This window comes from Aethalodelphis obliquidens, unplaced genomic scaffold, assembly GCF_003676395.1.
Source record: "Aethalodelphis obliquidens isolate GAN/ISIS:26980383/991018 unplaced genomic scaffold, ASM367639v1 scaffold15, whole genome shotgun sequence".
Lineage (NCBI taxonomy): Eukaryota > Metazoa > Chordata > Mammalia > Artiodactyla > Delphinidae > Aethalodelphis > Aethalodelphis obliquidens.
Window position 1 is genome coordinate 3,641,641 of NW_020837959.1, and position 25,902 is coordinate 3,667,542.

At 41.2% G+C, this 25,902-nt stretch overlaps 1 protein-coding gene across 1 annotated transcript in view; it reads right to left on the bottom strand.

Annotated features, from left to right (window-relative positions):
* Positions 1–19,111, bottom strand: part of MYO16 (myosin XVI) — a 401,447-nt gene extending 382,336 nt beyond the window's left edge. The window contains exon 1 of the mRNA XM_027115848.1: positions 18,856–19,111. Within this exon, the coding sequence (XP_026971649.1) occupies positions 18,856–19,081 (226 nt within the window). The 5' untranslated portion in view covers positions 19,082–19,111. The remainder of the gene's footprint in view (positions 1–18,855) is intronic.
* Positions 19,112–25,902: the final 6,791 nt, after the last annotated feature.

Here is a 25,902-nt window from a genome sequence, read left to right on the forward strand (position 1 = left end):
CCAAACCATCCATGACAAATTGTCGTCCGTTCTCTTCTTGATCATTTCTAACATTGATTTTGTAAAATTTCAGGAAGTTAGGACTTTACCATAAATGAACATTAAAATTTAGGGAATGATTCTGATGCAAACGTTTCATTGTATCTTTAACTTGGTTCTCTGTTTGGTTTAGGCCGTAACCAGTTTTTCGTAATAATAGCTGTCATCCCTTCTTTCTGATTCTGATTTATAATACTCAGAATCTGAGGTCTGACTTTACTCGTGTCTGCCCATTATGGGGACACGTGCTATCTCACTTTGCTTCACCTTACATGCTGATTGCAGTTCCTACCTTTATATTCTTATCTGAATCACTATTCTTGACGGGAGTCTTTTGGGCTTTTATCTTAAAAATCTCTTGTAGTTCTTTTTAACATGTGACAGAAGGCTTTACTGTATCCAAGGAAATGTCTACTCAGAACTCCTGCAGAAGGAAGCATGATGGACAGATGGTCCCACCTGCTGTGCCCACATCACACCAAGGCCACTGTGCTCATGGTCTGCTCCTAGCAAAGTGACCGTGTGCAGCAGGGGTACTGATGCAGGTCTGGTACTGCAAGATGCACCTCCCACACAAGGACAGATCTGACCGGAGAACTAGCTGTCAGCCTCTTAGAGAACTTTCTTAGAACCATGAGGCAAAATCTCCCACCAATTCCTCTGCTTCCTTCTCTTCTTCACTGATGTTATTGCATCTCTCAAAATTCATATGTTGAAGTCTTAACCCCCCAGTACCCCAGAATGTGACTGGATTTGTTGACAGGTAATTACCTTAAAGAGGTAATTAAGGTTAAACAAGGTCATGAGGGTGGACCCTAACCCCATACAATTGGTGTCCTTATAAGAAGAGGCGATTAGAATACAGACACACAGGGATGGAGGGATGACCATGTGAGGACACAGTGAGGTGGCCAACTGCAAGCCAGGGAGAGTGTCAGAAGAAACTAAACCTGCTGACCTGTTGATCTTGGATTTCTAGTCTTCAGAACTATGAGAAAATACATTTCTGTTATTCAGCCACCCAGCCTGTGGTCTTTTGCTATGGCAGCATGAGCACACTAACACAACTGGGTCACACTAGCATTGTGTTCTGAAAGCTCTTCCAGCTTCCTCTGGGTCCTTCTCCTTTTCTTCTTGCTGGTGTTTTCCCCAAAACCTCTTGCACATCTAATTTCATCTCGGTGTCCACCTTCCAGTGGGCCAAGAACAAAGACAGCCTCCTTGAAATAAGAATTCAACCAAAATACACCTTTGTGAACAGAACTGTGTCCTCCCAAAATCCATATGTTGAAGCCCTAATACTCAATGTGTCTGTATTTGGAGGTGGGGTTTTAAGGAGGTGATTAAAGTTAAATGAGGCCATAAGGCTGGGGCCCTGATCTGATAGGATTGGTGTCCTTATAAAAAGAGACACCACAGAGCTCACTTTCTCTGCAGGCATCGAGGGAAGGCCATGTGAGGACACAGGAGAAGTCAGCGACCTACAAGCCAGGAAGCGAGCTCTCACCAGAAACCAAATTTACCCGTCTTGATCTGAACTGCAAGACAATTAATTTCTGGTGTTTAAAGCACCCATTCTGCAGCATTTTGTTATGGCAGCCCCAGCAGATTTATACAACACCTTTCCTCCTTAAGACAATCCCACAAGGTGAAAAAAAGGAAAAAAGTCCTCCGCAAGTTGCACCTCGTTGTCATCCAGTTCATGTACCCTTTCTGTGGTTTTGAAGAAGGCAACTCATCTTAACTCCTGCAGAGTTTCCAAAGGCAGAGAGCATGCTGCTCCCTACCATTTGTCCCACTTGGATAGGAAATTCAGAGGATGAACATCGAGGGCCTGAATTCTCAGGTTTAACATCAAGCTTTATCTTTCTAAAATTCAACTTGGACATCAAATTGTGTTTGTGATCTTCAATTTATTAGAGCCAGAAGGTAATCTTGTTTTCTTATAGAATCAGTTTCAATTGACAAGGAAATAGAGGCAATTGAGAAATCTATGTTGCCCCAGGGTATTCACAAATGGCTTCTAAAATTACACAGCTGGAGGGAGGTGGAATTATAGCTTCTTATATCATGCGCCAATTCTGCATGAAGCGGTTCACTTATCAGACACAGATTTCTTGCTTGTAGCTGCTTCCCATGAGAGTTTGGTCATGGATTGTAACGTGTGGGGTTTTCCTTCCCCCCCCCCCCGCCCCGTATTTCCAGACATTGCTAAACAAGTCGGTAGCACTCTATTCTTGCCCTCAGGGGCTACTACAAGGAGGAAGGAAGGGAGATGGTTTCTACTCTAAACCATAATGCCAGACACTGCTTGGAACAGAAAGTCACTGAGGACATAACCTTGTCCTGAGTCGCAGAGAAGAGGAAAGATAAGGCATTTATATCAAGAATGATATTAGAAGGCGGATATAAGTAAGCGAATCTAGATCTATGAATAAAATGCAAAGGAGATTGCTTTTTGGGATTGCCAAGGAGAAATATTACTATTTCAGCTTAGGAAATCCGGGAAGATTACTGAATTCAAGCCTTGAAAGATGAATAGAATGTAGACATTTGGAGATGGAGTTAAAAATAAGAAACAGAGTGAGGAAATTAAGAGAAGCAGGAAGCCAGCCACTATACTCAAGACCTGGCAACATCTTTGTTAGACCAGGTTCATCGTGCTCTCCAGAGGGGTGATGGGGGCGTTTGAAACAGGACAATTATCTGTTTGTCATTGCCCCAAAGACTGTGCAATGTTTAGCATCTCTGTCCCTTGGACAGAGAATTTCAGTAAGTCCCAAGACTACGTGTGACAAACATGCCCAGTTGAGAACCTCCAGGATCAAACGAAAACTTCAGCAGGCATCAAAATCCCCTGGAGGGCCTCTTAAAACACAGCTTCCGGCCCCAGCCCAGAGTTTCTGATTCAGCAGGTCTGGGATGGGGCCTGCCAGCCTACGTGTCTAACAAGCTCCCAGGTGTGGGCGATGCTGCTCTCCTGGCACCACTCTTGGGGTAGCGTGTCAATGGCGCACAAAACAGAGAAACAGAGAATAATATCAGAATGACGCAATCACGGAGGGCCATGAATAGTAACAAGGTTATAGGGAGAGAGAGTCTCTGAAATGCCTATAACTGAACTCCTGCTACTCCACTCAACACTTAAAGGGAAGGAAACATACAGCACCTGGATGGCTAGAAATCTCTTATGAGAAAACACTATATATATATATATATATATATATATATATATAAAATCCTATCGCGGTGGGACTGCATTACACTTACCGGCTGAGTAATAACAGGGAACTCACGTTCACATTCTCCATGAGAGGAAAGCAGAAAGCTGAGGCCTATTAACAACTCAAGACTAAGGGGACGGATTCTCCTTCTGGGCCGTAGCTCCGTCAGTCAAGGACCCCGCCTACTTTTGCTCACTCTTACCTGCCTGGCATCTACCACTCTCCTGGGTATCTATATGCAATGAAAAAAGTTAACAAATGAATGAACGAATGAGAGCTGATACAACACCAGAAGTGAAGAGCAGGCAACAGAGCAAGGGGAAGTGATGTAAAAACTGTAAAAATCCTTTTCGGCAACTGAACAACATGCAGGTAGGGGGACAGAACCCTTTCCTGAAACTCACTAGTGGGATCTGGAAAGTGGATGGTAAAGGCTCATGTTCAGTTTAGACAGGAAACATCAAACATAACTATTAGGTTTCAAACTGGAGATTCGGGAAAAACCCATGACACATTGACAAATGGGCATGTAGAGGGCGGGGGAGGACATTTCTGTGAGCAAGGAGAACGGGAATGTAGAAAAACAGGGTAGCATTGTTGGGTGTAAGTAGTTTTAGATGCCTGTGTGGTTTTTGATTAAAAATGCAAGAGGAAAAATTAGAATAGTGACCAGACTTTGGAAAATCTAATTTGGAAATTACCCCATGAAAGAGACCAAAGGCCATAAAGACATTTGACACTTTTCATTCAGAAATCCCATTGTCGGGCTTCCCTGGTGGCGCAGCGGTTGAGAGTCCACCTGCCGATGCAGGGGACACGGGTTCGTGCCCCGGTCCGGGAAGATCCCACATGCCGCGGAGCGGCTGGGCCCGTGAGCCATGGCCGCTGAGCCTGCGCTCCGCAGCGGGAGAGGTCACAACAGTGAGAGGCCCGCGTACCGCAAAAAAAAAAAAAAAAAGGTATTAGGAAGAGACTTCACTCATTACTTATTCACTAAACAAATGTCAATTGATTATCTACTTTGTGCAAGGCTGTGTTCTAGAAGCTGAGGGAACAGCAGTGAATGAAACAAAGAAAGCTTTTGCTCATGTAGTCCTACATTCCACTGGGAGAAGACAGACACAAACAAACAGGAATTTTTTGCATAGTGATAAGTGCAATGAAAAAGAAGGAAACCTGGTGAGTGGAGAGGGTGAGAGGGATGGGGAGAGGCTGGTTCAGGTCAGAGGATCAGAGAAAACCTCTCTGATCAGGTGACATTTTAGCAGAGGGCTGAAGGAGCTAAATGAAGGATCCATGCAGAACTAGAACAAGAGGTGGTGCAAAGGCCCTGAGGTAGGAGCATGTGTGGCATTTTGGGGGAAAGATGAGAAGCCCAGAGTGGCTCAGGAGGAGAGTGTAAGAGGAAAAGGGGAGAAGCTGACATCAGAAAATTGACTGGACTGAGGCAGGATGGGGGCTGAGCCTGTAAGGTCTTCTTGCCAGTGGGAAGGGTTTTAGGTGTCATTTCTAAGTGAGCGTAGAAGCCACTGAAAATGTGTAGGCAGAGAGGGGCACTAAAATAGTTTAAGTGTTAGAAGGATTATTCCGGCTGCTGGAAAAACAGATTGAAACAAGGTGATACTGTAGGAGGCTACTGCAATGATCCAGGCAAGAGATGAAGATGGCTTAGAGGAGAGTGACCGCAGAAGGCTGAGAGGTGGTCCAATTATGAAAGCCGTTCAGAGGTAGAGGAGGAGAGAAAGAGAGACATCAAGAAAGAGGCCAAGAAGTTGGCCATGAACACCTGGGAAAATGGAGTGATTCACTGAGTTGGAAAGACGGGGAGGAGGCCGTCTTGTCAGGGAAAACCAAGAGTGTGGGATGGGCAGGTTGTACCAGAAGCCACAGGATATTCTGTAGGAAGTCTGACATCCAGGGAAGAGATCTTGGCTGGGGATAAAAATTAAAGTCCACAGAATACACGTGGCATGGAATGTGATTTCCTAGAGATGGCGGGTAGAAAGAGAAAAGCTCTAAAGTCTTGGGGAATTATGGAGTTCAAAGTTTGGAAGGCTGAAGAGTCATCTGCAAAGAAGCCTGAGAAGATGGGACCAGTGAGGTAGAGAGAGAACCGAGGAGACAGAAGAGGTCTAGAGGCCCAGTGAAGGGAGGGATGATGGAGGATGGCACCTGCTGCTTCTAGATGACCTTGGTGGGGACTTAGAAACCTCGCGTGCACTTGGCAACAAGGAGGCCATTGATAAGAGCAGGTAGCAGGCTTGGTGGGATTGCTGGGAGTTTGGGTCAGAAAGTGACCAGTGAAATGAAGGGGACGTGGCTTAGTTCAGTTTTCTTTTCTTATCACTTTGGAAAATATTACAACGTATTTTTTTCTAGGCAGATGATCCTGTGCTGTGGATAATGAAGGGGGACCTGGGAGAATGATGACCTTGAGAAGGCCAGAGGGAGTGGGTCTCCTGGGAGAGTTTGGACTTTGCCGCCAAAGAGCTGCTTTACAAAACAGTATGTATAAGTTTTGATTTCCTAGAAATTGCCTGCATATTGAAACTCCTCAAGAAAAACTCTGATAATATATTCTGTTCTGTCCGTTCCTGCATGCACTAAATGACTTCTCTGATCTTACAAATGGCAAATCTACATTTTCCCTGTAAAACATTTTACTTTGGAGCGTACAACCGTCATACTGTCAAAGCCAAATATGATCTACAGATTGTCTGGTGCCCTCAGCAGCAGACTGGGACTCTGACAGATTGTGCTCTTTTCCTATGAAAATTACCAGTGATTTTTTTTTTCTTTTTTCATAGACTTTTCTGAGCACAATGACTCAGAGAACCCTTGGTTTATACCAGCGGCAGCAATACTATCTAAAATGTGATGGATTGAAGACCACAGCCATAGCGTTAATTCAGTGAACTAAAATGTTTTTTTTTTTTTTTTCAGTTTCAATTTAATTAAAACTTGAGAGTATGCAGAGTAAGAAATTACAGATTTCGGGTTCTGCCATTAATTCTCATTAGACATTGACCTTAGTCAGAAGAGAGCAGGTCTAGGAAGTAACCTCATATGGAACAAGACACGGACATACACTAGCGAGACTATAAAACTATAAGACACGATTTTACTGCACATACCAGAATTCACTACTGCCTTCTTCTTCGCTAAAATATGAAAACTACTGGGTTAATTTTTTAATGTGCTTTTAAATCCAGTATTTCCCTTTTACAGTTTTTCTTATATTCATGAAAGAAAATGATTTTTTTTAAAAAAGGAATGACACCTAAAAGAGCTCATGCTGCCATGTTGATGCTCTCGCCGCCATGCTGCCATTCCTTCGGATAACCAGGAAAAGTCTTAAGTCACTGTCCTGGGGGAGGAAAGTGGTGGCATTGTGCACACTGGGAATGTGAAGATTCATAAATGTCTCAAGCGCTCATCTGCCATTAAACACATTTGGGTCAGACCAATATCCCCTGTCTCGTCTCTTCCACCTCCCAAGCTCTCTGCATAGCGCTCATGGTCTCTGAAGACCAATGCTAAGCTCCCCAACCCCAGTCATACTCAAGTGCCTGTAGTTCTGAAATTTTACACTCCTCCAGGACTTCAGGTCTTGGACCAATTTTAGTTTTACCTTATTTTCCTGCCTCAGAAGAACCAAGAGATGCCATTCCCTTTGTCCCCTGCACCTCCCACTCCACCCTGACCCCACTGTCCCACTGCCCAACGACCCTCCCCTGCAGACCTTAAGCACCGATGGCCTCTGTTTGCTGCAGCGTCTCTCCTTCCGCCAGGCTGCAGAGACCAGGCTCCATTTCTCTCGGCATCCCCAATACTTAGGCCACTGTTGGACACACTTGAAAGAATAGGCCCTTAATTTTGAATGAATGAGTTAATTAATTAATTCAATATGTTGAACACTGATATACTCAGGTTACCACTCACTAACTGATATTAAAATCTCTTTGTAAAAACTAAGAGGAGTAGGATGACATCTGCTGAAGGTGAGGAGGCTGGTTTCAACCGTAAGAAAAAGGTCCTGATGTTTCATGTATAATATCACACAATATCATCAGGAAAAGCAACTTGCTCTTCAGCTAATTATTAATTCCAAACCCTTGTGCAGACCTCCAGGGCAGCCTAGATCTAGGAGCTCTACTCAGCCTTCCCTTCTCTCCCCAGATCCCTGGACTCTGGCTGATTCTGTTTAAGCAACTCTAAGGTTATGGACATCTTCTACTGATAGTTCATTCCAGAAACAGTCTGGCCCCCAGAGAGAAAGATGTCCTGTTAAGCCACCCATCATGCTGTCTGCTCACCCCCCTCTGAGCCCTCCCACCGACGAAAGTTCCTGCTAGCCCTGATGACTCCTCCCTATAAAAGAAATGCCTTTTTCTATTTGATTTTGAGATGTCAAAGGTCCTGAGGTCAGAGTGTTCCACCTATTTCAATAGCATCTATTAATTCCCTTTCGAATCATAACAGCAGCTGCTACTTATTATGTAGGTAGTGATACATGACGGATGTAAATTCTTTGCATGTAATATTTAACTAATCCTCACAACCACTTATGAGAGATGTTCCCCTCTGCCTCTTAACCTTATTTGCAGAAGAGGAAGGTAAGAATAGGAAAGTGGCCTGTCCCTGACCTGGGACACACAGCTCCTAAGTTCTAGGTTGGGATCCAACCCATCCTCCAAACGCAGAGTTAAAACCCTTGGTGCTAGCTTCCAGCAATGCTTCTACCATGATGCTCTCCTGCAAGAAACCTGCTTTTCTCTGCCTCTGTTCCTGCGCTCAAGCTGTTTTTCACAGCCAAAAAGTCCTTTTCTCTCCTCTTACCAGACTCTAAAAATTTCCCAAAGAGAAGAGTTTCAGATTCACCCATTCCTCACCTCACCCCAACAAATGCCCACTGCAATTCCTTTTAAATGGATAGACTTCTGGTTTGTTTTTTTTGGTTTTTTTGCGGTACACGGGCCTCTCACTGCCGTGGCCTCTCCCGTTGCGGAGCACAGGCTCCGGACACGCAGGCTCAGCGGCCATGGCTCACGGGCCCAGCCGCTCAATGGCATGTGGGATCTTCCCGGACCGGGGCACGAACCCGCGTCCCCTGCATCGGCAGGCGGACTCTCAACTACTGCGCCACCACGGAAGCCCTCTGGTTTGGTTTTTAAAGAACAGTGTATCTTTCCACCTAGATTATAAGTGCTTACAAAGCACATTTTTTCTCTACATTTTTTCAATCACTCTCAGTACCCAGTAAAGTTGTGACTTCATAGCAGGCAGTTAAAATAATTAATAATTCTCAAGAGTATGAATTCAGTATTGGTAAAATATTAAGCCACTCATTAAATTCATACAGAATCCCACAGAATTTAAAGGCACTTAATTTCCAGCTATTTATGATTTTATAACCAGTTTTGAAAAGGGCACCTTTAATTACCCAGCAGCTGTTACCTTCATGGAAATAATCACAGTCCAGTGAATATAGTTCTCTGAAATTCAAAACTGCCTGGGGTTGCTGGATTCAGCATGGACATAAGCTATACACACTTAGCCTTCCAGATCTCTGATGCAGACATACAGCTGGACCTTAAAAGCTCACCCTTTTCTCTAAAATCTGTACGTGGTCCTTTTGTTCCTGTGTCTGCCCCAGAAAATATCTTATCTGAGTTACATCTTCCCACATACCCCCACTCCCCTTCAAGTGAGAGGAACAGGTTCATTCTCAGCTTAGCTTAGAGGGTGTCTGTTCCCATATCACTGAGAAGTTAACAAGACAGGGATGGTTCTGATAAATTTCCCATTTCCTTCACTCTGCCCAAGCTTGGTACTGCTTTAGAACACGGAAGATGCAGACAACAGTATATTGTTATGTCTTTCCACTGGGAATATTCTTTCTCCCTATTTCTTCCTTAAAGACAAGAGGGTGCTTTACATTTTCTTTACAACCCCAAATGTCTAATACCCAAGTCATTCCTATTGGTTGAATCCAACTCTTTTGGAGAACGTCTACCTATATTCCATGTCAAGTATATACTCCAACTTTGAGTTCTAGACATATTTATCCTTGTAGAGTACTCAACCACATCACACCTAATTATGTTCAGAATGAATATGAGTAGGGAACAAGGGTTGGGTACCTACTTACTGGATTTGATCACTATTCTCAAGGTGGCAGAGTCTCAGTATCAATTTCTGTAGGTATCAGCTTAAATTTACTGAGGGACTGTCTTATTTTCTACCTGCCTGTTTGTGCAGCTGGTGATGGAGAGGTTAGGAAAGAGAGTGGGGCTGCATTTGGTAGAAACCCACAGCCTCCACTGGGGAAACAGTGCCAGAGCACATGTGTCATCTTCATAAAGCCAGCATCGTTAGATGGTAGTGGTGAAAAATTATAATTAGTTCCTTCTTCATTTATACTCTAGATACTAATAAATATAAATGGTATATAAATTTTAAAAATTTTAAAGTTAAATAAATTTATGTGGTAGCCAACCGCTTCATCATTTTAACTTCCGTGCCAATCTAGTAAATGCAGGGAAAGGGCTGGGCTAAGTACTCATGAGCTTTAAGTTAACCACAGTCTCATTTAATTTTTCATATATAAAACACTTAAGGAATATACGAAATCTATTCTTTGACCCAAGGCTTCACACTTGGTCTTAACGATTTACTTACAAAATTCTAAGTGGAGCCTCTCAGGAGATCATCCAACATATGGTAAGAATTCATTGCAGTCTAGGCATATTCTTAGAAGGCTCAGGATAATATACAGATATCTGATACTTCTCATAAATTATTCAGGGGAGGTACAACCTTCAGTACTTTACAAATGTGCATCTAAATCAATGTGACCTCCAGATTTCTGGGCCATAAGATCAAGGGAATGGTGGTGACATTAACTGAAATAGAAAACAGAAGAGAAGTTTTGATTTGGGAAATACATGGAGATAAATACTCAATTTTGAACGTCATAAGTTAGAAATGTAAGGGCATCAGAATGGTGGCATCTGGAGCTGACGAGAAAAGTCTAGATATGATTTGGGAATCACCAGAGTAGGTGAAATGTGAGAGCTTCCAGGGAGGATGGGTAGGAAGAGAAGAGTTAAGGTCGGAGTTTTGACCATGGACCTTAGACCATAGCCCTCCAAGGAACTGTGGACCAGGGGTTGGAAAGACAGGAGAAGGAAACAGAGTCTCACATTGCTTTAATTTGATAGTTTCCTCTTTTCCTAAGTGAGGACTCAGAATTTTAAGGAAAATGGAGGTACAAGTGAAGTTTGACATTACAGGTCTGTAACTGTGCTGGCAAGTGCTTTGTGTATCTGGAGTAAAACAGGCCCTCGGTAAATATTTGGTACCTAAATTAATAAATTATCTTAAATTGTAAAAAGAAAAAAAGGGAGGGGAGCTGATCAGGGAAAGAGGAAGGAAAACACCAGAGCATAAAGAATACCTGTCCATGCCTTTGGCCCCTTAACAGTGGACGGAAATCTCCACTAGACAAGAGAAAGCAAGAATTCCAAATGGCAAATGGAAGGAAATCAACTTGTGAAGTGGATGATTTAGCTCATTTTAGCATCAGAAATAAGCTTGAGGGGTGATATATTAAGTGCTCTTACCACAAAAGAAAAAAAATCTAATTAAAAAAATGAAGGGGGTGGGAAGAAACTTTTGGAGGTGGTAGATGTTTACGGCCTTGATTCTGGTGATGGTTTCTCAGAGGTAGACATCTCCAGACTCATCAAGTTGTATATATTAAATGTGTACAAGTTTTTGTTGTCAAGCATACCTCAATAAAGTGATTTTAAGAAAAGAAATCAACGTGAGAGACAGTGTAGTGTTATGAACAAAAACATGGCTTCTCAATTCGTGTAGACCTGAGATGGTAATTAGTCCTTCTAAGGCTAATTATCCTCACCCATATAGCGGGGAGAATATCCTGCCTACTGAATATGGCTGCTGGAAGAATTAAGTGACTAAAATCATATAAAGCACAGACAGTGTTGAAAACATCTGTAGAATGCTAAATAGTAAAAGCATAATGAAGTCACTCCATTGCCATTTATATTACTTTTAGTAAAAACATATCGTGGACTAATTAGTAAAACATGATATTTGGGAGTAGCAATTCTAACAGTGGAATTGCATTCTCATTTAAATATTAATTATTTTTATTAAATATTCTCATTAAATATTCTCATTCTCATTAAATATTCTCTGCATATAGGAAAATTTCTCTCTCTCTCTCTCTCTCTCTCTAATGTGGTATAACTCAAAGACAGTTACATTGAAACCCCTAAAACAATTTAGAACAAATTTTCCTTTCTAGATGGAAAAGAATTATTGAATCTAAAATGTACTCCATTTTAGATTGATGGAGTACATTAAAATGACAGATTACACACTAAAAAATCACCAGCTCTCAGAAGAGAACAATAAAGTGTCGAAGATACTAAATTTACACTTACAAAAATGCAACATTTAGAAAGTTAAACAAAAATCTGTGAATTGCTTGTTAATGAGATACTATAAACCTTAGCACAAATAGCATGTCGTCCTTTGAAAAAGTATATTTGATCCTTTACACTCAGCAAGCCAGTGAAAGAACTTGAAAATAAGAGATAAAACAATTTATACAAATACACACTCTGCAAAGTTTTTAACAATAATTTAAATGGAAAGAGTTTTTCTTATGGCAATATTTTTAACTTTCTCAGTTGTATAAATGTGTACATTGGACTATTTGGGTAGCTTAAGAATAAATGAAAATATGACTACCATGACTAAACGAAAACTTTGTCCTGGATACATTTCCAGAAAAAGTAAAACATGTGCTAGAAAGATTTTAATGCCTCTGAAGAGATTACTCGCCCCTTCAATGCAATTTAATATCTTCCATTTGCAAGGAATTAATATTTTTCCTCTGATAAAGTGAGGTATATTGGTACTCAGGTGGAATTTTCCAAGGTAGACAAGAGACTCAAAAGAAGTGATAGATATAGATAGATATTTCATTTTTGGGTCAGCTCCAAGTATGAAATGAATATACCACCTGTTACAGACTAAATTTTTTTGTCCCCCCCAAATTTATATATTGAAGACCTTCAATGTGACATTAGGATTGGGGGGCCTTTGGGAGGTTTGGGTAAGGCCATGAGGATAGGGTTGCCGTGATGGGATTAGTACCCTTATAAGAAAAGAAAAGAGACAGGAGCACTCTCTCTCTCCACCATGTGAGGATAGAAGAAGGTAGCCACCTTCAAGCCAGGAAGAGAGCCCTCACCAGGAAATGAACTGGCCAGCATCCTACTCTTAGACTTTCCAGCCTCCAGAACTGTGAGAAAGAAATGTCCGCTGTTGAAGCCACCAGGTCTAGAGTATTTTGTTATGGCGCCCTGAGCTAAGACAACCTCTGTGGACAGAAATTTTATTTTATATTGCAATAATGTATATACTTAAAATGTTAATCATTTATTACAAATTAAAACTCTTGCAGAATTCTAAGTCATTCAACTATTTCTTCATCATTTGATGCTAATGCTGACCTCAGTTACTGAACATCATCTTTGCTTCCATCAGTAACAGAAAGTCTTTCCTGGGAGAAATAACTTTATGTAAGTTGTATTGGAGGACATTCTTCTCTAAGAATCTTCAGAAAATGCTTGTGTTTTTCTGCCCTAAAGAATAAACAGGGTAGCGTATAGGAAGGGTTTATTACAGTTCGTCGTGCATAGCAGGAGTGCAAAGAATATTGTGGTGTGTGTGTGATTTTTTTTTCTGTTTCCTGTTGTTCCCATCACTCTGAATACCTTACATGGGTCACTAGACCAAGCAAAATGTGGAGCTACAGGAAAATTTTAGGGTAGTAAATCAGAGAGTTAAGAATAAAAACAAAGAAACGGAGAGGCCGTGACAACCCGTGATCTTTCTTTTTTCTTGTTCAGATCTAATTTTACCTATAAGTCCTTTTTTTATACTGTCTCTCTCTGGTCCATTCATCCCCCCCACTCTTCCATGTCCCCTCTTTCCTTAAGCTCCAATGCCTCCTCCCCAGCCCCACTCTTAGCTGACAGCCACAGCTCTTCCATCAGCAAGCGTATGATGCAGGAAGAGCCTCCACGAGCACCCGTCACCACATCCTTCCACCCAGGACCCTAGACTGGAACTTCTCAACCCTCTCTGGGCACCACGACACCTGAGACGTTTTTGAAAACTGCCTTCGCCCCACTCCAAACACACTGAACCCGAATCTTTCCGGGTAGGGCCTAGATGTTGAAATTAAAAATATAATCTCCCCAGATGACCCAAGCATGCAGCCAGGGCTGAGAACTACTGCTATCGTTGGTCTTAGATAAAGCAAACCCTCCACCTAGGTCTCAGATCTCATCAGCATCTGCAAACTCAGGGACCTCACTCCAGCAATTTTCTTCCCTATGCCGATGCCACGGGTTCTCCCCTCTCAGATGAATTATTTTTTTCAGCATACACACAAGCTGTTATTTCTCCCATCATTAAAAAGACCCCTGATTTCTCTTCCCTCTGTAGGGGTCCCTTATCATTTCTCTCCTCAGGGATATATTAGTTTAGGATAAATATATACACACTACTAGATAAAAAAGAGATAACCAACAAGGAACTACTGAATAGCACAGGGAACTCAATATTTTGTAATAATCTATCAGGGAACATAATTCAAAATATATATATATATATGTATAACTGAATCACTTTGCTGTACACCTGAAACTAGCAACATTATAAATCAACTATACGTCAACTGAAAAAAAAAAAACTCCTTTAAAGAGCTCTGTATATTCTCCGTGTCCATTTCTGTTTTCCCCTCTGTTAGAACTCAGTCCTTTAAGATCTCTGCTTTTTACAATTCACCAAAACTAATCATCTCCGTATTTCTAACCATAGTGGTCAAGTCTCAGTCTTCCTCCCGTGGGACTAAGCAGGAGCGCTGGAAATAGCTGATCACTCTTTCCTCCTTGAAAATTTCTTATCGTTTAGCTCTAAGAAAAAAGTACCCTCACCTCATTTTTCTCCTTTCCCCTTCTGGTAGTTCTACCTCATCTCACTCAATTCTTAATATTGGAATTCCCTGGGACTCAGTCCTTGTCCTTCCTATAATGTTATCTAAACTCATTCCCTAAGTGATATTATAGAATCGTTGGGCTTACATGTTCATGCGTCTCAAGTTTGTATCTCCAGCCAACACGACACCGCCTTTCTTATTCTCACTTCCTAGAGGCACCCCTAACACAGTTAAGAGCATTTAGCTTTTCTGATTGTTCAGGGCATAACAAACTTGATATTACCCATGAACCTCTCACTCCCTGTGGCAGGCAGGATTTTATTTTTTAATACATCTTTATCAGAGTATAATTGCTTCACAATGCTGTGTTAGTTTCTGTTGTACAACAAAGTGAATCAGCTATATGTATACATATATCCCCTCCCTCTTGCGTCTCCCTCCCACCCTCCCTATCCCACCCCTCTAGGTGGTCACAAAGCACCAAGCTGATCTCCCTGTGCTATGCGGCTGCTTCCCACTAGCTACCTATTTTACATTTGGGAGTGTATATATGTCCATGCCACTCTCTCACTTCGTCCCAGCTTACCCTTCCCCCACCGTGTCCTCAAGTCCATTCTCTATGTCTACGTCTTTATTCCTGCCCTGCCATTAGGTTCATCAGTACCATTTCTTTTTGGATTCCATATATATACCTTGGCATACAGTATTTGTTTTTCCCCTTCTGACTTACTTCACTCTGTATGACAGATTCTAGGTCTGTCCACCTCACTACAAATAACTCAATTTCGTTTCTTTTTATGGCTGAGTAATATTCCATTGTACATATGTGCCACATCTTCTTTATCCGTTCATCTGTGAATGGACACTTAGGTTGGTTCCATGTCCTGGCTATTGTAAATAGTGCTGCAATGAACATTGTGGTACATGTCTCTTTTTGAATTACAGTTTTCTCAGGGTATATGCCCAGTAGTGGGATTGCTGGGCCACTATGGAGAACAGGATGGAGGTTCCTTAAAAAGGCAGGTAGGATTTTGATTCCAGAATTTTGCCCTCTGGTATTATGCACGTGAGTATGTTACATTATCTGGAGAGAGGAAGTTAAGAGCGCTAATGAGCTGACCTTAAAAACAGGGAGATCACCCTGGATTATCCAGGTGAGCCCAATGCAATCACAGGAGTCCCTAGAGGTGGAAGAGGAAGGCAGAAGATTTGGTCAGGGAGATGCACGCAAGGACAGGAAAGAAACAACAGTTCGAACCATGAGCGGCACTCAATCTACCGCTGCTGACGTTGAAGATGGAGGACGAGGCAAAGATTTAAGGGATGCAGGTGGCCTCCAGAAACTGGAAAAGTCAAGGAAACAGAGTATCCCCTAGACACTCCAAACAGGGAGCAGCCCTGATGGTACCTTGATTTCAGCCCAGTGGGACCCACACCAGGCTTCTGCCCTACGGAACTATATGATAATACATTTATGTTATTTTCAGCTACTAAATTTGTAGCAATTTGTTATGGCAGCAATAGAAAATTATTATACTCCCAATCACCAGTTCATTAGCATTTCCTGTCAGCTCTATTCTAAAAATATACCCCCAAATTGACTATTTCTCACCACATCCTTGTTCCATTTTGGTCCAAGCCACCATCAACTCTTGCTGAATTTATCAACAGAGCCTCCCGACCGGTTTCCCTGCTTTTGCCTTCAAAATCCTTCAATCAGTTCAGAATGTGGCAGCCAGGCTGCTTCTGTTAACTCCTAAGCGACACCAGGTCTGTCTTCTGCTCAAATCTCCCAATGGCTTCAGCAGGCACTAGGGACAACAGCCAGAGTCCTTTTGATGACCCTCCCAGCCTCCCTGTGGTCTGGCTCTTCTCCATCTGCTCCTACCACCCTGCTTTCTCCAGCAGGGGCTCTGACCTCACCTGAAAAGCTCCTTCCCTGATATACCTTCAGGAGGTAACTGTGGACTCCTCAGCATTTATCATTATTTACCAAACTACATGTTCAACTTTATCTTTTTATTTGTGGTCACCCACACAAGACAGCTGAGCATCGTGTAGGTAGCGATTTTGTCTATTCCATTCATAGCTGTCTGGACCATAAGAAAGACTCAGCAGATATCTGATGAATGAGTGTATTTTCCCATGGAATATGACTGTTGGGTCTGTTCTTTTGCCCCAATTCCCACTGCTACTACCCCAACCAAGCTCACTCCATTAACATTTCATCAATGGACTCTTAGTGGGTGTCTTTGCTTCCAGTTCTTATTCTCACCCTTCAGTGCATCCCTACGGGTATTGATCCCTGGTTAACCTTTGCTAAAAACCATTTGTAGCATATGAATTTTCTTCTCAGGTCTATACGATCATTCCCATTGCATTCTGCTCTAAGACCAGACCTTGAAGCATCCCCACTGAAGTTATCTACTTTAAACCACCTTTGCAGCTAATATCTTCACTTTCCGCTCCTTTCAGACAGACCCTCCTTGTGTGGGACTCTCACTTCTTTGCAGCTGTTCACCTGCACTGCTGCCCAACGGTTTTCTTCTTTCCTTCCTTCAAAGATCTAAGCTCTAAGCAACCATCAAGATCAGAGTTTCTCAAAAATCACAGTCACCAAAAAAACTTTGCCTAACTACTCCACTTCCACCAGACTTCATTTTTACTCATTTATTGTTTTCTATTAACTACTCCACTTCCGCCAGACTTCATTTCTACTCATTTATTGTTTTCTATTAACTACTCCACTTCCACCAGACTTCATTTCTACTCATTTATTGTTTTCTATTTTATTGAGGTTTTTTTCTCTCTTTGTACTTGGACTGGAGTCTTTCTGAAGATAGGATTCATCTCTCTTCCTGCTCTTTGGTCACCCAAGTGACAGCCCAGTTCCAAGCCTATAGCAACTCCTTAAAAAGTATTAACTCAGATTTTATGACTTCAGTGTCTTTGCAAAATATTATAATACATAACACAATATAATATACAATAGATTCCTCGTGTTCTCTGGGCTTACTATTTTACTATGCTTAATTTCTTTTTAACACTAACTTAGGTGTTATTCTTCTCCTGTAGTTATTTTACACAGAAGTTTTTATAACTTTGTAAATATTTTCTTGTTGTTTCTTTACTGTTAAATCGATACAGGGCTTAAATCCACCTGCGTTCTAATTTAGGATTCCTCCGACAGTTAGAGACAACAATTAGTTTACCTCTGGGTAAACTTGCTCACTCTTTCCCTCCACACTACTGGAAAGTCCTGGAAGGGGCAAGGGGTGTGGTGAACCTGACAGACAGTCCCCTGCCCCTCGAGGGGCTTATAGCTTCACAGAGCAGATGGCCATTCAACGAAGAGCTATAAGTGAGAAGAGAATAATAAAATAGGAGGTAAACGTGCTCTGGGACAGCTTTCTAGAGGATGTGGTACCTTGGCTGCATCTCAGTTCCTTCACGTATAAAAGGAGAGGTTGTACGACGTGATCTCTTAGGTCCTTTCCAGCCAGGGGATTCTCTGCCACTCATTCCATTTTAAGAAAAAAAAAATCTCAGAGCTTCTCAGAGTCTTCTAGTTTGACTAGCATGCCCACACAAAACCATAAAAAGAACTACTTTTGTCTTCTTATTATTGCTATTATTGTATAGGATGGGCTGTCAGTTTTCTTGGATCCACAATTCCTGTTGAAAGCTTTGGGACCCATGTTACTAAATTTATTATTTTTGCAGACTGGACAGGTTAAAAATATAAATAGCTCTGGGACAACTTTGCCACTGTCACCCAAGTTACAAAAAAAACCCTTGTTTTTCAGAGATTTTGATTTTGAAATGTAGTTCATGGGTCATGGGTCTGTACTCTTTTCATATCTGCTTTCGATTAACTCAACCAGTAATTTTAGAGCCAATCAAGATAAATTAACATATATTTGCTTCTTTGAAGCTTTCTACATTTATACCTACAGCTGGAAAGTCTCTCACATTAGAACTTTGGAAAGTACATTCTAAAAACAAACAAACAAAATTCATACAAAAGAATACACAAAAATCAAGAAACTTCATAATCTTGTAAAGGCAACTGAAATTTGGATTGAGTATGCTTAATAAAATTTGATACAACAAGCCAACCAACTTTAAGGGATAAGCAAACTGATTCTTCTCTCTTAAGCGTTTTGGGGGGAAGTGACTTCACTACTATATATAAATCCAGGTATGAAATAATAAATTTCACAACATGATCTCATCATCAAGGAAACAATTTCATTGGGAAAAAATTTCATTATCGATTTGAATCAACAACTTGCTTTTCAGGCAGGTAATTCTTTAAAAACCATATACAACGATTTTACGAAAATTTCGCCTTTTTTTCACTTTTACGAGGAGACTTGGGACTTCTAACTATGTTCACGGAAACGAGTAATTTTTTCTTGAATGTTTCAGACAGTTACAAGAAAACCTCTAATATTTAAAAGAAATTCTATCTCCCACTTCCCCCCCAAAAAACAACAAACCAAAAATATGAAGCACTACATTAGAAAACGATTTTCTTGTGGTTACCTTCTTTGTCATCATGGTGGATAATTGCATCCTGTATCATGTCAGCAAGGTTAAAATGAACTTTCTGATTCCTCCCACGCTTCAGTTTTTTCAGGAGCCCCTCCTGCTTCTGCAAAGCCTTCTCTCTTTCATAGTAGGCTTTGACTTGTTCACAGCGCATGCGTTTTACCAGCCGCTGCCTTTGGCCCAGGGGCAGGGACTCCAGCAAGCACTGGTCAATTTCCATTTCATGGGATCGAAAAATGTTACATAGCTGAAAGCAACCTGAAAGAAACACAATGGAAAAGTCACTAGACCTACTGCTACAGCCAAGATAGCAGCACTGCAAGCATCGCCCATCACTCAGGCTGGAAACCCACTCAGTCCTCTTTGTGCTAGACAACTAATGCCAACACTTTTTAGAGATTGCAGGAGAAGCAAAGAGGGTTGATGTCCTACCCAAGACTGCATAGTAGTAAAACAGATGGCACAGATATAGATGGGTAATTTCGCTCAACATAATTACTAACAATCCATCCTTTCCTGTTTCTTTAAGTCTCTACCAAAGGCTTAAATGTTTCACCATGGCACTAAGCCCCTTCTAACTGAATAATGCCAACTAATGCTAAATTTTGGCAGAAAGCCATTCCAAGTTTTGGAGAACAGCCTAATAAAGTTGGTTTTCCATGTCGTGATGACTCTGCTAACCTAATGTAACGGAACATATGTATGCCATCAATTGTTTATATGACACAGCGATCATTTTCCACAATTTACTGCTGAGCCTTTTTCCTTGTCATCAGTGACATGCATTCCTAAAAGACCTAATGATGGTTAAATATAAAGATTGTGCAATGGAAGACAGATTCTTCTCTTGGCAACTCAAAATTGTGTGTATGGAATTGTTGCTGTCACAGTCTTTGTCTTATGAATATAGCGATTAGCAAAGTGAGTTGTCTGTCCTGGACCTGAAAATCATCCCTTTCTATTTCCTATAAACACCACCCAAAGCACCTGTAATGGAATTGTACAAACTCGTATTGAAACTGGACAGAACCCTGTGGGGCCCTACTGGGTACAAAAGCCTTTCCGTGTCCCCTGTTTCTTGTTTGTAGGAAAGAGGTTTCAGCCTCCTAGACCTTCCCTGAGTTCCAAAGGGCGTTTCAAGCAGTTACTAACTAGACGAGTGAGGGAATGCAGAAACAAGGGAAAGGCAGTCCAGAAAGAACAGTGCAGGGATGGGGCAGGTCCTGGTTCCTCCTGAGGGGATATACAGAACAATCTGATACGTATCTCTGAGTTCTTCTACAGGAACTAAGCCCCCACACAGAGACGGAGGATGGTACCTTGAGGCTGAGCACAGGCAGGTGGAACCCACACTGGCTGGAACCTGAAGGCTGATGACTGAGATTCCCGAACACCACCCTGTCACCTCCCCACCAATCCATCAGAGGAAGGTCACACAACCCAGCAGACCTCCCTGCAAGTTTTGCCTACAAAAACTCTTCCCTGAAACCCCCTGGAGAGTCTGGGTCTTTTGAGCACAAGCCACCCGTTCTCCTTGCTTGGCCCTGCAATAAACATCTCCCTCCTCCAGCTCTGACTTGTTTGGCCTCACTGGGCATCAGGCACACAAACTTGGGCTTGACAACAGTATATTTACCATTACATGAAAATTTTACTATTGGCAGAAAATAAATGTTGAACCACTGAACACTCTAGAATGTGGCTCACAAACACAGGTTCAGATAACCGTGTGTACGTTCTTCTCTTAAGATGTATCTGATGTAAGTCTCAGGCAAGTAAAAGTAACTCTGCACGCACAAAAACGTGGCTGACTGTAAGCCACATCTGGAAAGATCGTACCATGAGGGTCTACTTCATCTTCGGAAAGATGCTCTATTCCTTTGACAGCACAGCAAATTGTGACAATGCTATTTTCCTTTCTATTTCGCTTGACACTTGGCAAAACTTTATTCTCGCAAACACCAGGCATAACCATCCCTGTTGTGTAGGCAAAGAAAACTACGTTGAGGGAGGCTGTGACTTGTCCAAGACCATGATAAAGTTGTAAATGTCCCATAAAGGCTCAAGACAAAGACAAGATAAAAGACAGTGATTCTTGAAAGCCAGATTTTACATATATATGTGTATACATATGGAGAGGGGAGAGCAGCAGAGTTGGGGAACTGTGTTTTCATTGTTCATTAGCACTTGACAAAAGCTCAGTGTTTTAGAATCATATGTTTTCATAAAACTCTTCAGCAGTCTTTGCAAGAGTGGTGTTAGAAGCATCAGACAGCTACTCACAGAACGTTCCCTTCCCAGTGACCCGAACACAAAGGGACACCAGGGGTTCTGAAATTATGACAAATTGCTCTGGAGTATGACTGTCTGTGCGGGCTCATTAATAATGGAAAGGAGATACACTCCACTTTCAAACCTGTTTAGAAAATATCATTGGGTTTGATTTATTAACTTGGATGCTGTGACTTTCCAGGTTTGTCAGTGGGCGCCCAGGGAACCATTGGAGCCACTGAAAAGCCTAAAGAGGTGAAACAAATGACATCGCAGAGCATCCTGTGCTTATCAGCGTGCAGTCCAAGAGGGAGGTTAATCTAATAAAGCCAACAGGCCTCTCGTTTTTCGCTCTTAAAGAAAGGTCTCATGGTGAAATTTTCAATTAACTTTTGAGGCGTCTGTGGATATAGCTGGTGATTCATTGAGCAATCCCTCTCCTCCCTCAAACAGAAGTACCGAGGGTTGTTCCTAAATTAATTTTCTTATGATCTGGAAAATCAAAAGCCAGGGCTGTCAAATTTCAAATCCATACATATATAAAATATTGATGTTTAACACATTGTTGGTTAAATAATTCCACATGCTTTGATTTTAAATGGTCTAAACTTTGATGTATTTTATATTCTGAAAATGTACTGGGCACTCTTGACTTTCTTTTGCCTAATTATGGGTGGATCAGCTATGTCGTGTATATGTGCTATACGGATCTCTAAGACAGCACATTAAAAAGAGCAGAGTTATGGGAAATAGAGTTTTGAGGCAGTCTACTCAAAGTCTACAGAATTTCATCACCAGGGCACTAAGAACAACAAGAACTAATTCCTCAGGTGATAACCTGGACGGCCCAGGCGGAGGACAGGAGTCTGAACTGGGCCAGGCTAGTTTGCTCCTGGGACAGGAGTTCTGGGCAGGCACTGGTTTCCAACTGTGCGACGGGTTGATGGGGTTCCGCCTGCCCAGTTACTGACCGGGGGCTCTTCCTGCTGACTATCCTACTTCTTATCCCACTATTTTGACTCTCTTTGCCTAGGAAAAAACACACATGAACTAATACAACTTCAACATTATTCAAACCTCTTTCTCACAGTAATACGAGTTCATTAGTATGACTAAGACACATGTATTAAGATAGGGCATATTTTCATTGTCGTGCAGACTGACTAGCTGAAACCAGTTTTCTCTTCTCCTTAGATGTGAGTGGACTTCATTTTTGAGCTTCCCAGACCAGACTCATGAAAAATGCCCAAATACATGCCTCTTACCACGTTCCGTCACTTCTGCCAGCTTGATGCCCAGGAGTCTGGTGCCTGAGGGAGCCACCTACCCAGATGGTGAGAGTGATGGAGCCTTGGTTCCGCCACGCGCCTTCCACGCATCAGCCCTTATCGTAACTTCTTATGAGCAAGAAACTAACTTCTACTGTGTGTAACCACTGACATTTGGGGTTTTAACTCTGTGACAACCGCAGCGCCCTACCCAGAGGATGCTGTTGATAGAGGAATTATTTTCTTCACAGTGCTACATGGTGATGAAGAAAACATTAAAATGTTCTAGAGTTTTGAATGAGAAGACTACTCCATTACTATTTACCGAGTGGAGAGCTGGTGAATTTTTAACAATCAGCTCTGGTGGGGTGGGAATGGAATCTTTGAATTATCGTGCATTTGCGTAGCATCATGGTACAAATACTCTGGGCATGGCCAATTAAAACCGACCACGTGACATCACTAAACTCAGAGATGGGACCCTCCAGAATCAGGGCAGGCCGGCTTCAGAACACCACTGCATCTTCCCCGCGTGGGAGAATCAAGGGTTGTGTGTGCATCAGAAAAAAACAAATACTTGGAGAAAGATATTCCAGCATGATTTCCAAGGCGTGATTGAAGCAAACAGCATCAAGAATCACCCACTTCTCAAGAGAAAATAACGACATATATGTAATAACCTTTGCTCGGGATGTTTGACTGATTTAACCAACGTGTAGTTTGAGTTTCCATAGGAAGTAGATAAACACCCATACACTTTAAATGGCTTAATCATCAAAATCAGCTGCTCATAGATGGCAATGTTAAATAGTGCAAAAACTAGTGAAATTCAAACTGGATTCCAATCTTAGATACGGCATTTTCTATCTATGTCCTGGAGCAAAGTACTCAAGACTTCTAAGATTTTTCTTTTAGTATATAAAAAGGAATTAATATGTCAGGCTTTCTGGGATATTTTAAAACTAGGAGAAAGTTTGCAAAAAAGAAATGTCTGGCACAAAGGACTCAATGAATGGTAATTATTCCTGTTAGGAATATATTATGAGGATCTATGCGCCCCAATTATTGCATACACGGGATGTGTAAAGAGAGTCAGAGAGAGGTAAAGGCACTTCCCACAAAGCGCTTCAATGATACCTCTCCTTTTCATTTTCTGGAATTCTCCAGACACAAGGTCTTTGCATTTCTCTTCCCTCTGCCTGGAATGTTCTCGCTCTGACAGCTGAAGACTGTGCAGTTAGCACCCTCTGCCCCCCAGGTCTGCACTCAAAACCCCCTTTTTCATGAGGCTCCCACAGGCTCCCACTTTACCTCTATTTGCAAATGTCCCCTGATAAAACTTCCAATTCCTCTTTGCTGCTACGTTTTCCCCTTTAGTACTTATCAGTCTGAGTTACACTTCTACAATAGCAATTATTATACTTAGAATACATATTATACTCATACCAATACTAACGCTGTCTACTAAAAAACGTACATATTTTCTCGTTTATCTATAAGTACCACAAAGTCAGGAACTTGGGGTGTTTTATCCACTGCTTATTCTTGAGTCTCTGGAGATGTTCAATATTTTTGCTGTCGTTAAATGAAACTGTTTAATGGGCCATTAGACAGTTGGCAGGAATATCATGTATAATACTAGGACCAGATCCAGAATTCAAGGTGTAGTAGATAAATGCTTATCACTTCTATTCTTACAGAAGGGCACACTGACACCATACTTCTCATCTAATTGTTTTTCCTCACAAAATTATCTGGTCAGACACAGTGTAGCCAAGTTTACCATGTATTGGATTTCCTGCTCTACAATGTGACTTTTTTGGGGGTGAGGGTGGGGAAGGAGAAGCCTATACATGTGACTGCCCTGCAATTCTAGATAAAAATGTACAGACATGTATCACAGCCAGAAGTCCCCGCTCAGCAAATGTGCATCTCCATATGACAAAAGTTGAGAGCCAGCAGATCAAACACATAAAGGAAAAAGCCAAGATCTATATTCAGAAATAAATGTGCAATATCTATTAAAAACTTTAGTAGCCCCGTGCTTTGGCTTTGGAGGGTCCCACACAATGTGTTGACTTCAGGACTTTATATTGTAGCAAACCAAAAATATAAAAAATAAGTTAGGGGAACTAGGAAATGAACTCCTGAAATGATTCTACTGTACAACTACCAGAAATGCTTTCATCTCAATTAGGATCAAAATCTTCACGTGGCCATGGCACACTCAACGTGGGAGATTTCTGTGCATCTCTCTCCACGACTGCTCGATTAAACAGGCAGAAAAAAAAAATGAGTAAAGGCATAGATAATTTGATCTAAAGGACATCAGTAGAAACATGCATCCAATTTTCAGGGAAAAAAGTTTTTTTCCAAGAATTCATGGATGATTTACAGAATTGACTATGTCTTAGGCAGCAAAGCAAAGCCAATTTCAACAAACAGTGAAGAAGTGAAGTTAGACAGGCATTTTCTTAACCCAGTTGAGAACTTCATCTCAACCAGAGAAACGAAGCCGCACCTCCCATTAAGAAACTTGAAAGCTGATTCTAAATAAAGCATAGTTTAAGTAGAAAAACATGATAGAAATAATACATTTTTAGAACCAACCACTGATGAAAGAAAGTCTATATCAGATTCATGGATGAAACTAAACTAGCTCATATAAATAAATCTATAGCTTTAAATGTATATGTCAGAAAAGAATCCAGTCTTAGAATCAATGAGAAAACTATCTGATTCGTAGTTAGAAAAGAACAATAAAAGAAGCTCAACAAAAAAGAAGAAAATAATTAAATGAGGATATAAATGAATAAAACTGAAATAAGGAAAGAACAAAGATAAGAAAAGACATGAGAAATGGACAATATCTAGAAAAATATAACTTATCAAGAATGACTCAAGGAGAAATACAAACTTGAATAGATTTATAATCATTACATTAAATTGTTACAATCTAATCAGCAAAAGAAAAAAAACTAAACAAACAAAACAAACAAACAAAAACTATGGCCCAAATGATTTACAGGCCTTTAAGGAATGGGTAGCATGCATGTCTCCTCAACTCTCCTAGAGGATGGAAAAGATGGAAACTGTCTCAAAATTTTCTGAGACTAACATAAACTTGATATCAAAACTAAATGAGGACATTACAAAAAAAGGGGTATAGATCTATCTCATTATACATACACATGCAAATAGCCTGTGTCCACATTAGCAAAATGAACCCAGGGGTGTGCAATTTGTTAATGGAATGAAAGGATGGCTAATCTTAAAACATCTATGAATGCATGTTGCCACTTTATCTTCCGTTTCACATTTAGAAAAGGGAGGCCCTCTATCACTGCTTATATTCTACCACAAAATGAAGGTTTTACTCAACATAGAAAAAAAGAAAAAGAAATAATGGACATAAAATATGGATAAGAGGAGGAAAAAATCAGTTATCATTGTAAACGCTGCTACCTACACAGAAAAAACCCACACATTCTATGACTCAGCT